Source organism: Aegilops tauschii, chromosome 5 (genome assembly GCF_002575655.3).
Source record: "Aegilops tauschii subsp. strangulata cultivar AL8/78 chromosome 5, Aet v6.0, whole genome shotgun sequence".
Taxonomy (NCBI): Eukaryota; Viridiplantae; Streptophyta; class Magnoliopsida; order Poales; family Poaceae; genus Aegilops; species Aegilops tauschii.
The window spans coordinates 440,300,919-440,317,168 of record NC_053039.3 but is presented as its reverse complement, the minus strand read 5'-3'; the positions used below and the strand labels follow the sequence as shown (position 1 = coordinate 440,317,168).

Here is a 16,250-nt window from a genome sequence, read left to right as displayed (position 1 = left end):
GCACTCTTGCTTCTAAATGTATGTTTAGGGTTTACCGACGAGAAATACCAAACAAAATTTAGTTTGTGAAAGCATCATCATTCTCTGGTCCACCTCATCATCAACCTCATCCATGTACAGCGAAGCGATTGGTTTATCTCTAATCCCCGTGACTTAAATAAAGAATATCGTTCTTTTTTCCCATCGGAAGGGGTATTTCATCCAACCCTACATACACTTCCCCCTCTATGTCTACCTGTTTTGCTTTTTTCCTCTTTTCTCTGGTTTTTATCTGTTTTTTCTTGAAAACTATCTTAACAACCCACCTTTTATTGACTTACCAAATAAAATGATGCTTACTTTGGTAAGCCAATAACTTATTAACAAATAAGTGATTTCAATTTAGATAGGTAAATAACATACCTAATTTGCTAAACATTTACTTACACAACCACACTAATATGAGCAGGTAAATTACGGGATAAGATACTAGAATATTTATATATCTTCTTGCAACACACATGTATCTATACCAATATAAAAAGACCCAAATGGGCAGATCCAAACCATCTCGACCATCAAATCATGTTATCTAGCGGTTCAAATCACTCCAATGTTGAGCACCAAACACGTTTAACGCTCTAATTACCCACCACTGCCATTGGTTATAAACACGTTTTGACTCAATGCTATCCCTTGAAATCTGCCATGTAATTAATATCTTACCATTCCCGTGAAAAAGTAATTGATATATTACCATGCCTAATATAATGTGCAACTAATATCCTACCTAATATAAATGTATACAGTGAGAGAGAAGACTCCCCTCATATTCTGCTTGTGACTTACCCCTTCGCCTCTCTTCCAAGCTAACTGCAGCTAGGGTTTATGACTCCCGTCTGCGGCACCGCCAACCTGCTTCGTCTCGTGTGGCCTTAGGGATAGGGTCATGTGGGAGGGCTCCGTTTTATACGTTTCTTTGTTTTGCTAGGTCTTGTGTCCTACTCAGGAAAACGAGATGACAGCGGCTCCTTGAAGATAGAATAAGGTTCTTCTCGCCTAGCCCCCATCCCGGCGGTCCATCTAGCATCATTGAAGGTCGTGTGGAGGTGTGTCTCTGGCGGATCTCGCAGGATTCAGTCGGTGGTTATTTTTGGTGGATCCGCTCGGATCCAGTCTTCGTTCGTCCACATCATTGTGTTTTCAGGTTGGACCCTTCTGATCTACGCTTCTCTTCATCGGCGGCGGTTGCTGTTCTGGTGCGCTGGTCCTATGAGGCCTTAGCATGATGACTTCCCCGACTGTCGTCTACAATAAATTTTGCCGGCTCCGACGAGGGAGAGGCGATGACGGCGACAGGCCTTCTGCTCACTTCAGTGGTGGTCTACGGATGTGGATGTAATTTTTATTCTTCCTGGTATTCGTCGCGCTGCCATGATTGATGATAAATACAACGGAAGTTTAAAGAAAAGGACGCCGATAACGCCCAGACATGTGGGCGTTAACAGGTCTTCCCACACGTTTTGTGCGGTGTCTAAGAGGATCAGCCCACACGCCTACGTGTGGGCAAAACAAGTAATGCCCACACGCCTCCTTTTTTCTCGCGGTCCTTCTCACATGCCTACGCATGGGCAAAATAGATAACACCCACACGCCCGTACGTCAGGTCTCCTACCTCATGGTCCTGCACGCCCAGCGTGACAGTCACCATGCGCCCCGCAGTTGCCATGGTCTGGACCCTCTTCCATGTTCGTTTAACTGCAGTTGCCATGTCGCTGAACTACAGTTGCCATGTCGGACAACTACAGTTGCCATGGCTGCTCAACTGTAGTTGCCATCTCAAGTCAAGTGCCAGATACCATTTTTGCACGACTGCAGTTGTTGCCATGTATGGTCTGGCTTACTATAGTTGCCATGATTTGAAAACTTTAAGGGCTGCCACCTACTAACACTAGGCATTTGCCATGTATGGTCTGGTTTACTACAGTTGACATGATTTGAAAACTTTAGGAGTTGCCACCTACTAACACTAGGCAGTTGTCGTGTAGCGCTACAAAGAAACATGGCAAAATAAGGTAAAGAGAGAGTTGTCATCTGCTTACAAGCACACTAGGGCAGTTGCCATGTACCCTGCAAAACACATGGCAACTGACATGTTCGGGTAAAAGAGATAGTTGCCATCTGCTTACAAGCATACCAGGGTAGTTGCCATGTACCCTGCAAAACACATGGCAATTGACAGCTTTGGGTGTGGGAGAGGAGACGGACGTGTGGGCGAACTGATAAATGGCCACACACCAGCCCCTGTGCGTGAGTGAAAACTGACGTGTGGACGAACTGCTAAACGTCCACACATCGATCCCTTCGTGTGGTGAAAACGGACGTGTGGGCGACCGGATGAATGCCCACACACCAACCCAGTCCTACGTGGCACCACAAACATGCCAAGATTCGTGCAACCACAAACGGACGTGGATCCACGCGTGTGGGCGAGATGCAAACGCCCACATGTGTGGCGTTAGCATTTCAAAAAAAAAACGGTGAGAGAGAGGAAGCAAATTGCATATATAGGGTGGGAAGAATGAGTCGGCAAGAAGATGTGCAGCACGTTTTTCATATGAGAAATTCGTCATGCCCACTAAAGGTATATTGGTTCAAAAAATCAAAATATAAACAAATGAAATTTTCATCGCTGATCGACCAACCGACCCCACTTTCAGCTAGACTCGAAGCCGCCATCCCGCGAGCCCGCATCTCCACCAACCAACCCGCGCACGTAAGGTCGTGAACCCATCCACCAACCGAGCATCCATCTCCGCCATCCAATCCCTCCATCCGACGGTGCGGATCGACCCTCAAACTCTTCGCGGGCTCCCACCCCCACCTACCCCACCCCTCCCGCCTCAAATCCCCGCCACATCGGGAGTTACCGGACACAACCACCGCCGCCGCCGCCGCCGTCTCGCGACCAAACGACCCCCATGGCGGCCGCCGCCTCCTCCCTGCTTGCCGCCGCTGCATCCTCCAGTTCCCGAGCAGCCATCTCCGTCCGCCGCCCCCGCGCAGCTTCTGCCGCGGCCGCGGCCGCCGCCTCCATCCCCTCCTCCTCTCGCACATCCTTCACCCCGCTCCGCGCCTCCCCCGCGAGGGCCCTCCGGAGCCGCGTCGTCGCCAGCGCCGCTCCCGCGATGGAGCCGCCGGCGGTGTCCAGGGTCTCCACGGTGGTCGACGTCGACCTCGGCGACCGGAGCTACCCGATCTACATCGGCCCCGGCCTCCTCGACGAGCCCGACCTGCTGCAGAGGTACTCGAATTCAGCAGGGTTTTAGCTCGAGTGGCTGCTCCGTTTGCCCGTTCGGTGGCCCTGATATCTAATCCGCGCAGGCATGTGATCGGGAAGAGGGTTCTCGTGGTGACCAACACCACCGTCGCGCCGCTCTACTTGGAGAAGGTGACCTGGGCGCTCACGCACCAAAACCCTAATGTGTCGGTCGAGAGCGTGATCCTGCCCGACGGCGAGAAGTACAAGGACATGGTGCGTGTGGGATTCAGCGTTTACTCGTGATTCAGTTTGTTTCATCATCTAGATGTTGTTAACTTGTTGGGATTTGCAGGACACGCTGATGAAGGTTTTCGACAAGGCGGTGGAGTCCCGGCTGGACCGGAGATGCACATTCGTTGCGCTAGGTGGCGGCGTCATTGGGGACATGTGTGGGTTTGCGGCTGCTGCATTCCTCCGTGGTGTCAATTTCATACAAATACCCACAACTCTGATGGCCCAGGTTCTAAGCTTGATTTGAATTTACTAGGGTTTTTAAGACATTTGATTTGGTGCTAATGTGGAGCTGGATGAATTGCTTTAGGTGGATTCTTCTGTTGGAGGGAAGACTGGGATTAACCATCCACTGGGAAAGAACTTAATTGGCGCATTCTACCAGCCGCAGTGTGTACTCATTGACACAGAGACATTGAATACATTGCCTGACAGAGAGCTGGCTTCAGGTGTCGCTGAGGTGGTGAAGTATGGTCTCATAAGAGATGCACCCTTCTTTGAGTGGCAAGAGAAGAATATGGCAGCAATATTAGCGAGGTACTGAGCAAGTTTTGAAATTGATGTTAGGCGTTAAATACCACCAATTTTACTTTGATTTGATGAGGTATCTGTGAGGTAAAGACGTACAATTTCATTAGATATGTGGTTGCTGTAGTGCGCTGCCCATCAAGGTTTAAGAGTTGTGGATTATAAGTAGATGTGCAGTCTAATCTTGTTTCTGGTTCTTTAGCTCATAGCAGTATAACTGTTTAAGTTTCACTTCCATTCCCATTTTTGAAATATTTGGAGCATATATGCTGTCAACACTGTCGTTTCATGGTGTATGTCAGCCTTAGGGCCTGAACAGAAATCCTTTTGTTTAATTATTCGGTGATCTGCTGTTTGATCATGATGATGTTTCCTGTTTGTTTCCGTAAACAAATACTATGGTTTCTGTTAGAAATTGAGTGCCCCCTTTGCATCGAATAGAAGTTCTCATCTCCCTGATTGTTTGAATCATGATCTGTTTTCTGTTTACATTTGTCAAAATGCTTAATTGTTAAGTACAGTAGTCATATGAATAGCACGATTTAATTCAGATTTTTATTTTATTTTCTGAATTGCATTGTCTGAAATTCCATACTGCTTAGTTTGACAGAACAGAGCGACAAAACATACCATGTTTCACAGCTATAAATGTTATTTGATGTACATGTCATTCTTAACTCTCCATGGCTTGCTTTGCGGTCCTGTTCTCATGGGTGGATTTACATAGAGCCATATAACCATTCCATTCTTCTACTATTCATGCTACTGCTGACCTTTATTTGTTGAAATAACGGAATAGCTTTCTCTCACTACTATTTTGCATGCATCGGTGATGTCTTAATTCAAATTGTATGTTTGTAGAGAACCAAGTGCCCTGACCTACGCTATAAAGAGATCATGTGAAAACAAAGCTGAAGTTGTTGCTCAGGATGAGAAGGAAAGTGGTCTTCGAGCAACACTAAACCTGGGTCATACATTTGGTCATGTACGTGATATCTCCGACCATTGTTGTTTCTTATGTTAATTCTATCTGTCTTGCATTATGATGGTTCATGTAAACATAATTGGATGAGTTGCCAATCCAGTAAGAAGTTTGCTTTATTTTTGTTGCTACTACCTACTTGGTTGAAGCATTTGATGGGGATGACTCATGTACTCATTTTTGTTGCTTGCTAAAATAAAAAATAAACCAGAAAAGAATAGTATTTGTTTGCTTTTAAGTCGTCAAATACTTTTCATTGTGATCTGTAACTCATTTTTTTGTTGAGTGGGGTAGCATTATCTTTTTATCTAGAGAAATTGCTATAAACCTGTAGTGAATAACACCTGAAACAAAGTTGTGCTTATTGATGATATTTTCTATGCTAGTTTACCACAGTATCTTCTTTGTCTATATGACTATATGGTACGTTGACTCTGCAGACTAAAATTATAATTTTCTTAGTTAATGGTATATTTGTGGTATGTGGCATTTGTTTCTGAAAACTGAAATCCTGGATTTGTTTTTAAGATGCACCATCCCACCAGCTATTACATGTCTTAACTATTTGGGTACCTCTCTACCAGGAAATAAGCAACCTGAACTGACCATTTTTTTTCGGAATTTGATGGCATCCTTCTGTTTTGTGAAGCATCCATGTTACTCACTGATCATTAATCGTTTTATTTAATTGCCAGGCTATAGAAACAGGGCTTGGCTATGGAGAATGGCTCCATGGGGAAGCCGTTGCTGCTGGAACGGTAAGACCAGTTGAATATTTGATACACCTCTTAATCATGACTTTATCTGGTTTCCTTATCGTCGTCTTCTGTTTCCGTGTTGGCACTACGATAGGTTATGGCAGCTGACATGTCTTACCGCCTGGGGTGGATAGACGAGTCCATCAAGAAACGGACATTTGACATACTAGATCAAGCCAAGCTTCCCGTGACACCACCAAAGGGCATGACGGTGGAGAAGTTCAAAAACATCATGGCTGTAAGTACCTTAATATTGGCAGAAGCAGGCTGATATGCTTGGACATCTCAGTTGTTCCTTTTTAGCATTGATGAAAAACAGCCTTAATGATTGATTCCTTGCATGGCGCATCAGGTCGACAAGAAGGTCGCGGACGGATTGCTGAGGCTCATCCTTCTGAAAGGACCTCTGGGAGGCTGCGTTTTCACCGGTGAGTACGACAGGAAAGCACTGGACGAAACCCTCCGTGCGTTCTGCGACAACTGATCGTTGTCAAGCTGGAGATCCAGCACTTCTGTATACTAGTAGGCTGTAATATCATACCAGACAGAGAGAGTGAGAGTGCATTGTGTGCTACCTTTATTTTTTCATTTCGTTTTGGCGAGAATAATGGAATGCGGTAAGGGGTTGGTTCCAGGTCGTGGTATTAGAAATTCATTGTAGGGCATCATGCCTCAGTAATTGTGAATTGTGATCACTCATTTTGAATAACAGAATTCATTCCACTTCATTGTCTCCCTTGCGTCGCTGCTGCTCCTCTGCTGACGAGAGTTTTTGTTTCCGTTTTACCTCAGCAATAAACCTGCAAAGCCATCGCTGTTTTGTGACTTGTGTACTGTACTCGGGACAGCTTAGTTTTTCTAAACAAGTGGTAGATGGTGCACATGGCGTATCTTTGAGGGCATATTCTGCTGTGGTTGAGATTCGGAGTTGCTGCAGCGCGATTGTTTGATCTCGAGGAGATATCATGTGCCGTAAACAAGGGAAAGGAATCTCCCGGTGCAGTGTACTCGGGGGACACGATTGGTGGCCTGGCGTCCAAATAATGCGTCAGTTTTACCCGGATCCTATGAATCGAACTGTTCATTCTCATTAATCAGGTTCAAAAAGAAAAGAACTGTTCCTTCTCAAGTTCATACCCCGAAATCTGGACGTAATTTCTGCGTTGCAACACAAGCACACGAACTGAAGGCGTATAAACTTCTGACGCATCACGCATGGAGATCGTAACCCAGGCACACAACACAACTACTCAAGGAACTGAAAAGAAATCAACATTAGTAGTAGTGGTAATACTGCATCAGTACATCGTTGTTACAGCTTGGAGGAGCAGCCTCGTCAGGATTCTGTCTCGGGCGGGCACGGTAAAAAAAGCTACCCACGATCCATGAACGGGCTACATCCATCCGCAGCTCCCTCGCCTTGCCATCGGCCAATCACACAGCAACAGCAGCGGTGGCTAGAGCCGGAGCAGGCGGCGGAGCTCGTCGGTGGCGCCGACGTCCACGCCCCCGCCTGCCACCTCCACGGCGCACGGGGTTGGCATCTTCTTCCGCCCGGCGCCGGCGGCCAGCAGCAGCGACGTCGGCATCGGGACGCTGCTCGGCGGCGGCGACACCGAGTACATCGAGTCCATCGACGCCCACGCCGACATGGGCGGCGCCGCTACCACGATGGGCGCCGATGCCGCCCCGCTCGCCGGCTTCTTGGGGCTCTTGTTGGCGCGCAGGTCGACCTCGCGGCCAGGCCGGTGCTGCTGCGGCGAGGCCTGGAGGTGCGCGGGCAGGGGCAGGAGCGGCGGCTGCGGGAACGGCCTGCAGGCCATCATCAGAGAAGGCGATGCTGCGGGGGAGGAGCTGCTGCTCAGGGATTTCAAACCACACTCCATCTGTGAGTCAGTCTTTGCAAATCTGGCGCCGAAACAAGCGGCTGATCTGAGCGGAGTCGGCTGGTTATTTCGAGTAAACGTCGAGAGCTGAAGAACTAAACTAGAATGCAAAGGAAATCAAGCTCCACCCAACAAAAACAGGCGGAGAGATGTAGAATGTATGTATGTGTGTATCAAAAGCAAAAGAAAAATGGAGAAGCTTGCTTGCTCGGATGCAGATCTGGATCGACTAAAACAGATCGAGATGCACAGCAGCTAGCGGCCCTGGTAAGATGGCTAAACTTGAAAAAGAAAAGAGAAAGGCCGAAAGGTGAGCCGGAGAAGAAAGAAAAGACGAGCAGAGCTGGTGAGCCAAGGGAAGGGAAGAAGATAATGGTAAGGTATCCGTTGTGGCCGTGGCCCGGCGCCCCTGCCATTATATAGGGCCGCGGCGGCAGGCAGCGGTCGGCCGGTACGGTACCACCCGCTCCTCTCCTCTCCTCCCAACGGACACTTGCGGTGGTGGGGGTGGGTGGGAGCGCGTACGTAGTACGTTAACGTACCGTGCGTTCGTGCCCCCGTGCTTGCCGTGCTCGCAGCTTCCGTCGCCTTTCCTCGGCTCGCTACGCTCGGGCGGCGAGCGGAGACCGGGCAGAATGATTTGTTTTCCGTTGGGGGACGCGCCGCATATGGGAGGTCGCGTGCGCTGCCGACAAGGCGGACTACTAGGGGAGGAGATTCGCGATCGGCCCGATGCGTGCGGGGCGGGGCTGGCCGCCGGCCGCGCGGCGCTGGCCGTGGGATCGTGGAAAGTCGCCCGGCGAGTCGGCACGTGGAAAGTCGTCTCCTGCGGCCACCGTGCGCGGTGCCTCGCCGGCCATTCACGGCTCTGTGCCGACGGAGGGGTGTGCGGCGTGCGTTACGCGGGTTGGGCGCTGGCGAACCCTGGTCGTTCGGCACGCGCACTCCGGCGTATGCGGCGGCGCATCCTCCCTGTATGCCGCTGGGTTGCCGCATGCGCGCGACTCCGGCTGGTCACGCCTCCGCGCGCCGTGCGTGCGTACGGTACGGGCGTGCACCGTGGTTCGGAGGGGGTGCTTGCTTGTATGGACTATGGAGGCGGAGTTGGCGATGGTCGTGTTTATGTTTTGGACGGTCGCCTGCCTCGGCTCCGGCATCGGGACCCGATCGAGGTCGTGTTTCTCGATCAAAGGATCTCATGCTCCCGATTCATGAAATTACTACTCCGTGTGTAAGCCATCTTAGGTTGGGTATCGCGACAAAGGCAGAGGGGAAGACGAGAGAAGTTAATGTTCTTTTGCTAGTTAATAGCATTGCATGCAATAAATTAACCACTCCATGTCATGTTTGGTAGTTTTAAGTCATTGAAAGTATGCACAGCCCATATTTCTTATTGGTTGATATGTCACAAAACAAGAAACGAGGAGGAAGTTAATGTACCGTGCCTAATTATTTTGGGATTATTTGGTTTTCGTAAGGTGACTTACACACCTAGACGGCGGGAGTAAGAGTATCTCCAGCCGCGCCCCCAACAGGCCCCCCAGGCCACTTTTTCGGCGCCGGCGCCAAAAAAACGCCCCAGTCGCGCCCGCAGGACGCCGAAAATCGCCGGTTCGGCCCTTTTTCCGCCCGGCGGTCACAGGCCGAACCCGGCGCACTGGGGGGCAATTGGGGGCTCCGGCGCAAGGGAAAAGCGCGGCTGGCCCACACCGTCAGGGGAAAAGTCAAGGTTTTCTTCCCCGACTCGCCTCCCACCCCCCGCGCCCTCGGCCGCCACTAGCTATATCCCGGCGCCGCCCGCCGCCCTTCACCGCTAGGTAGCCATTCCCTGCCGGAAAAATAGCAGAGCTTCGCCGCGGCAGCCCCTCCAACAGCAGCTGGGCGTTTCCGGCCGCGGAGGGGCAGTTTAGCGGCGGGTACACGCCCACCGGGCGCAAGGTGTTCGGCGATAGACTCGGATGACGAGGAAGCGCTCGCCGCGCTGCTGGAGGAGGAAGCCGAGGCCGACGTCCAGGAAGAAGAGCATCTCATGGTGCTCGCCGCCCTCGCCCAGCTGCTGGCGAGCAATGAAAAGCCGCGGCGAGGTGGCTCGGCGCCGGGGCGGGTGAAAGCAAAGAACCGGCATCGTCTCGAAGGCTACTGCATGCTCTACTCCGACTACTTCGTCGATGCTCCATTTCACAGCGAGAAAACATTTCGGCGCCGTTATCGGATGAGCCGAAAGCTCTTCCTCAGGATTGTGAATTCCATCCGGGAGTTCGACAACTACTTCAAGTGCAAGATGGATTGCACCGGCGCCCTTGGATTCACCTCCATCCAGAAGTGCACGACAGCGATGAGGATGCTTGCATACGGAGCTCCCGGTGATTCACTCTACGACTATGGGCGCATGGCCGAGTCCACCAGCATAGAGTGTTTCTACAAGTTTTGTCGGGCAGTGGTGGCAGTGTTTGGACCGCAATACTTGAGAACACCCAATGCGGAAGACACTGCTCGGATCCTAGCACAGAATGCAGTAAGAGGATTTCCTGGGATGCTTGGAAGCATCGACTGCATGCATTGGAAATGGAAGAATTGCCCATTTGCTTGGCAGGGGATGTACAAAGGCGCCAAAGGCGGTGGCCACACAGGACCTCTGGATTTGGCACTCCTTCTTTGGTACGCCAGGAACTCACAATGACATCAACGTGCTGCGGTGCTCTCTTGTCTTTGCGAAGCTTGTTGAAGGTCATTCTCCTCCGGTGAACTTCGAGATCAATGGGCGGCACTACAACAAGGGGTACTATCTAGCTGATGGCATCTATCCGAGATGGTCGACATTTGTGAAGACGATCTCAAACCCTGTGCCAGGAGGCAAGAACGCCTGGTTTGCGAAGATTCAGGAGGCTTGCAGGAAGGATGTCAAGCGGGCATTTGGTGTGCTCCAATTTTGATTTGCCGTTGTCCGGTACCCCGCTCAGACCTGGTCCAAAGATCAAATGTGGGAGATTATGACTTGCTGTGTCATCTTGCACAACATGATCATCGAGAGCGAGCAAGAAGACCCAATGTTTAACACTGAACCATACTACAGGCAGGGTCCTCTACCCGAAGTTGATCATCAGCTACCGGCAACCTGGACTGCCTATCTCAGTATGCGTCAGGAGATCCGAGACCCACAGGTGCATCATCAACGTAGAAAGATCTGATTGAGCACCTATGGAGGCTCAAGGGGGACGTCGGGCGCGACGTGTGATGAAATATGAGTTTTTATTTGTTGAACTATATAATTTGTATTGAACTATTTGTTGTTGTACTATTTTGTTGAAGTATTTGATTTTTCTGTGATGAAATATGTGATAAGAAAAAATTTATGTTGATAACTGAACGCCGAGACACGGCGAACCACGCCGAATATGGGCTTATTCTCGCTCATATGGGCCCTTTATTCGCCGAAATGGGGCTGAAAAGTGGGCCAATTTCGGCGCCTGGGGGCGACGACTGGACGCAAAACCGCCCCAGCGCCGATTGTATCGCCGGCTCGCCCCCAGGGGGCGATTTTTATGCGTCCTGAAAGGGCCAACGGCTGGAGATGCTCTAAGACAAACACCAATCCGACAAAAGCCAACACACACACTTGTTTACGGTCACAGCACCTCGGTCACTGGCGTGAATTTGTGAGTCATGCATTGCCAAATCGGAGTATCGTGTGTATATGTGTATGTAACCGGACCTCACTTTCTATGTATGTTTTCTTTTTGACAAAAAGGGCAATATGATTTTGCTGATTAAAACCGTGGATCACAATATGTCAATCAGAAAAAATAAATAGTACTAGGAAAAATTACATTTATTAGCAATCGAAAACAAAACAACAAAAATCCATCCTATATCTAGTGTCCTCTCTACTTCCGTCTAACTACACCGACATAACGAAGCTCCACCCGGTTTCAGGACGATCGATGTGCCAAACTAGCCCAAGAACCACGTAGCCTCTTGTCTCTTAATTTGTTTGGATTGGATTGGATTGGATTGCTCTCGGTTAAGCACCACTGTACATGTACAGCCTGCACTGTGCAGCAGGGACATGTTAAAATGATACAGAGATGGATCCTGGTCGTGTACCCCGCAAATCCTCTGGACACCCGTGACATCACAAATAAGAAAATTATTGCTGAAATTAGAACGATCATAGGTTGTGTTGACGATTCAGCTTACATTTTCTGTACTTCTGCTTAGTACGCACTCGTACGTTGTTGTGGTTCAGGTGCAAGGAGAATGCGCATGTTCTAGTTGTGTGCGGCGCCGACAAGAAGGGGGCTCTAGGGGAGATTCTATGAATGAAATCCAACAAAATTATGTTGAGCTACAGGCCCTTACGAATGTAGTTTTATTGCAAGATCTGTACAATGTATATTGGAGTAGTTCAGAACACAGAGAGGCATTTTTCTTTCGGTGATCACAGAAGGACATGAAAAGCGGATGTCTTGCTTGCATTCACAAAATTCAGACTGACCAGCAAGTAGTAATAAGAAGCGCAGCTCCACTGCCTCGGCGACATCTATACAGTTACAATGACGTTGATGTCCGGTACATACAATACATACAGAGTCCTAATAAGTGACTCCGTACCTGAATTACCATAAGGTGTGTATCATCATACTATAATAAGCAGTCTAATTACTACAGTAATTACTAGCACCTGCAACATGAATGTGGACCAAGAATGTTGTCCATGAATCCGCAGAGGGACCGTCACAGTCCAACTTCACCTGCCATCCGGATGCATGATCTGCGAGAAAACGGCGCTCGGGGTCAGCCCGTCCGAGTCCATGCTCGCGATGCTCCGCCCCGTCATGCTCATCGTGGTCGTGGACGTCGTGGTGGTGCTTGCGTCCGTCGACGGCTCGTCCGACTGCAGCCTGGTCATGACGAGGGGCGACGCGCCGGACGACGACAGCGTCCCCTCCGTGAGGCTGCCGGTGTCCTCCTCGCTCTCCTGCAGCTGGAGCGCGAACTCGAGGTTCCAGAGGACGTCGCCCATGGACGGCCTGTCGACGCTGCGGTCGGCCACGCATTTCTCCGCGGTGTCCGTGAACTTGAGGAAGCACTGGGGCGCGATCTTCCCCTGGAGCACCGGGTCGATGACCTGGCCGAGCACGCCCTGCTTCTGGCAGCGCAGCGCCCAGTCGGCCAGGCTGATCTGCTCCTTGGGCAGCGTGGGGCTCAGCGCGGGGCGCGCGCAGAGCACCTCGAAGAGCACGACGCCGAAGGAGTAGACGTCGGACTTCTCCGAGAGCTGCTGCCGGCGGAAGTACTCCGGGTCGAGGTACCCGAAGCTGCCCTTGACGACGGTGCTGACGTGGGTGGCGTCCATGTTGGGGCCCGTCTTGGACAGCCCGAAGTCGGAGACCTTGGCGACCCACTTGTCGTCCAACAGGATGTTGGTGGTCTTGACGTCGCGGTGGATGATGGTGTGCTTCACGCCGGTGTGCAGGTAGTAGAGGCCCCGGGCGGCGCCGATGCAGATCTCCAGCCGCTGCTTCCACGACAGCGGCGGGTTCTTGGTGTTGTAGAGGTGCTCCCGGAGCGTGCCGTGGGCCATGTAGTCGTACACCAGGATCATCTCGCTCTTGTCCTCGCAGTAGCCGATGAGGGACACGAGGTGCCGGTGCCGGAGCTTGGACAGCATCTCGATCTCCGTCTGGAACTCATGGACGCCCTGCTCCGACATCGGGTTGCACCGCTTGATCGCCACCTTGGTGCCGCTGTCGATCTCCCCGAGGTACACGTTCCCGAACCCACCTTTGCCGAGCAGGAAGGCTTGGTCGAAGTTCTTGGTGGCGGTCTGAAGGTCGGCGAAAGTGAAGTGGCGGCAGAGATTGGATGGCAGTGTCGACCCAGTGGTGGCCGTGTTTCCCGACATGGCTGATCGTGATCCGCTGTACTCGGTGAGAGGAGTCCAGTGACCATCTTCAGATTTACCACCAGGATCCTTGGATGTCTTCTTCTTCTTCTTGTTCTTTCGTTTGCAGATGATGCAAACGCCAAAACACGCGGCCAGTAGCACTATGAAACCACCAACAGCTCCACCTATGATGGCCGCGACCGATTTCATTTTGCCAGATGCCGCGCTGGGACTGGCATCAGCTGGCTTTTGTGGAAGTGGAGGATTGAGCCCAGAAAGATTGTTCGGTGATCCGTAATTCTGTAGCTTGAAGACCTCCAGACCATTCAGTATTGCATCAAAATACTCTGGTCTGCTTGAAAGATCAGGGTGGAGTGCAATCCACATGTCCACCTGACCGAAACCAGCAGCCATGATAACATAGTCCGTGTATGTTGTTCTACCGATTCCTCCGCTCCATACGATGACATCCATTTGCTCCTGAGCTGTCTGGTTGTTGATGTAGATGAAGAAGGACCTCTGATTGATCTTGATAATAGGATACTGAATCTCACAGAAATGGAACCTTAGGAGGTAAAAGAACCCCGCATCAACCGGTAAAATCCATGTAAGGTTGTAGTTGAGGTTGATCTGTGCAGTTGGCCCCATCGACCGAGCTGTACCATAGACATCAGGTGGCGCCGTGTACTTCGGCACTTTGGATGTATAAGTGATGGTCAAATTATCATCTTTGGAGAAGGTCACCCCAGAGCCACCAGCTATGTACGGGGCGTCATTGGCCCATGAGCGGTAGAAGCCCCCCAAGTCACCTTTCGGGGAAATGGCTTGGCCCCCGACATTGAGCCGGTACATAGTCTGGAGGCTCGAGCTAGTGTCGAATGAGAATGGGGCTGTGTTATCACCGACATTTCTTGTGTCAGGTGCTGTGAAGATGTCAGGAGTGGGCACAATCTCAATGCCGTTCACAAATGCGTAAGAACCATTGCGATGTGCAGATGGGGCGAAGGTGAGGTCCAAGGAGGATCCTGAAGAAACATTCACCGAGAACTCACGCACAAGGAAGGCAGAAGTGATCGCCTGAGCTGTTTGCGAAGCACTGAAGTCATTTAAGAGGACAAGTTTCGGCGTCGTGACACTGAAGAAGGCATCTGAGACGGCATAGTTTGGATAAGCAACCGGATAGAAGTAGAGGCGCAAGAACATGCGGCCTGGTTTGACAGAGAAGGAATATGTGTAGTTTGAAGTGAAGATGCGTGCGGTCATAAAAGGGACCGTGGAGGGGAGCGAAGGGTCTTGGTTTGGAGCAGTGGCTGCAACTCCTTTCAATGATGGCGCGAACTTGGAGCCGGTGTCCCCGTCCCAAGTACGGCCACTATCATCGTCGCCTTGCACTGATGCACCGCAATTTACGAGGATGAGGCCAGTGGAGTTGTTATCAGCCGCCATGGCAAGCGACAAGAGAGATAACAGTATGAGGCATGTGAGGGTAACTGGTAGGGCTGGGAACGCCATTGCGGTGGTTGGCGTACCAGAATCAACTTGCTATAGGATGTCAGTCTCTAGGCGCAGCTGCATAATGCAAGAACATTGTGATTTTCTTCACTGTCCACAAAAATGGAGGATCTTAGAACTATTTGTTCAGTGAAGAAGGCACACCTAGAAAGCCACGGAACCCTGCAAAAAAAGTTGATAATTCAGTAAACTGAATGAATCGTCGGAATTTGAAAAACAGTTAGTAGTAACTGCAAGCAATTTGAAGTTGCTGGTTTAATCAAAAGTTGGAAGCTGTAGGACAAGAATTTAGCTATCATAATTTCTCAATTCAGCTCTTGTGTATTCTTAATTTCTTCAAATAAGAAAAAAGAACTTTGAGAGAATTTAGCAATCATAAGGGGAGATGCAGCAGCAGCAACTGTATACATACAGAGAAACTTTAAGAAAATAAAACATCAGGGAAAAAGTAGCTAGCACTCGTACATATCTGTGAATGGAAACATCACGCCAAGAACCAGAAGAGAAACATAGAGCACAGTCCTGAATGATGGATGATTCTACATCAAGAAAAGAAACCGGTGGACAACTAACCTTCTATTTCTCGGAAATGGTATTTCCCCTAAAAAAAAGACGGCCTGCTCTTGTTGCTAGGCCGGAGCTCACATATACTCTTCTAAGACTAACAATCCAAACCACCAAGACAGGAGAGGGTGCCCAGATGGCTGGCACGCAAAGCTAAATCACCAGGCCGGCGGGTCGTTGACGAAAGAAGTAAACAAACATCAGGGGGCGAATCCCTTGATTTGCCGAATTTGGCGCCAAAACTACAACTACTGGAACCCGTCAGGCACAATAATGGAACCATATAGGAGAGCCCATCCAACCGAATCAAAAAGACGACCGAGGAGGAGGAGGAGGAGGAGGCATGGTTACCTGAGCATGAAGGAAGGAAGGAAGGCCGAGCTCACCCGTGTGGGAACTGGGAGTGGGAGGAGAGATCGGGGCCGCGGGGGAGGTGAAGATGGCCCCGGCGGCGGCGGTTCACGCCGCGTTTGGTGGGCAAAAGTAGCGAGAAATGGAGCACGCGCTGGCTCAGTGCTTTCTTTTCGGGGGGATTGTTCGCGTGGTACTCGGGTACATTAGCACTAAATATTGTACTCGTGCTACTGGGGTTTTACATACA

At 50.5% G+C, this 16,250-nt stretch overlaps 2 protein-coding genes across 2 annotated transcripts; one reads left to right on the top strand and one right to left on the bottom strand.

Moving 5' to 3' along the window:
- The first annotated feature begins 2,824 nt into the window (after positions 1-2,824).
- Positions 2,825-6,528, top strand: LOC109780664 (3-dehydroquinate synthase, chloroplastic). Its single transcript, XM_020339242.4, has 8 exons — positions 2,825-3,283; positions 3,364-3,514; positions 3,594-3,761; positions 3,843-4,069; positions 4,922-5,045; positions 5,738-5,800; positions 5,895-6,038; positions 6,153-6,528. The coding sequence occupies exons 1-8, from the start codon at positions 2,961-2,963 to the stop codon at positions 6,282-6,284; spliced, it is 1,332 nt and encodes a 443-aa protein (XP_020194831.1). The 5' UTR covers positions 2,825-2,960; the 3' UTR covers positions 6,285-6,528.
- Positions 6,529-12,191: 5,663 nt separating this feature from the next.
- Positions 12,192-16,231, bottom strand: LOC109780663 (receptor-like protein kinase FERONIA). The gene is made up of 2 exons (XM_020339240.4): positions 16,001-16,231; positions 12,192-15,247 (listed from the first exon to the last, which is right to left on the bottom strand). The coding sequence occupies exon 2, from the start codon at positions 15,083-15,085 to the stop codon at positions 12,434-12,436; it is 2,652 nt and encodes an 883-aa protein (XP_020194829.1). The 5' UTR covers positions 15,086-15,247; positions 16,001-16,231; the 3' UTR covers positions 12,192-12,433.
- Between the last annotated feature and the right edge of the window lie 19 nt (positions 16,232-16,250).

Bases quoted from the DNA above. Each gene is read 5' to 3' on its own strand.
- LOC109780664 (XM_020339242.4), top strand. From the start codon at position 2,961: ATGGCGGCCGCCGCCTCCTCCCTGCTTGCCGCCGCTGCATCCTCCAGT. The intron at 3,762-3,842 runs GTTCTAAGCTTG...GAATTGCTTTAG, and splicing joins CCACAACTCTGATGGCCCAG to GTGGATTCTTCTGTTGGAGG. The intron at 4,070-4,921 runs GTACTGAGCAAG...GTATGTTTGTAG, and splicing joins ATGGCAGCAATATTAGCGAG to AGAACCAAGTGCCCTGACCT.
- LOC109780663 (XM_020339240.4), bottom strand. From the start codon at position 15,085: ATGGCGTTCCCAGCCCTACCAGTTACCCTCACATGCCTCATACTGTTA.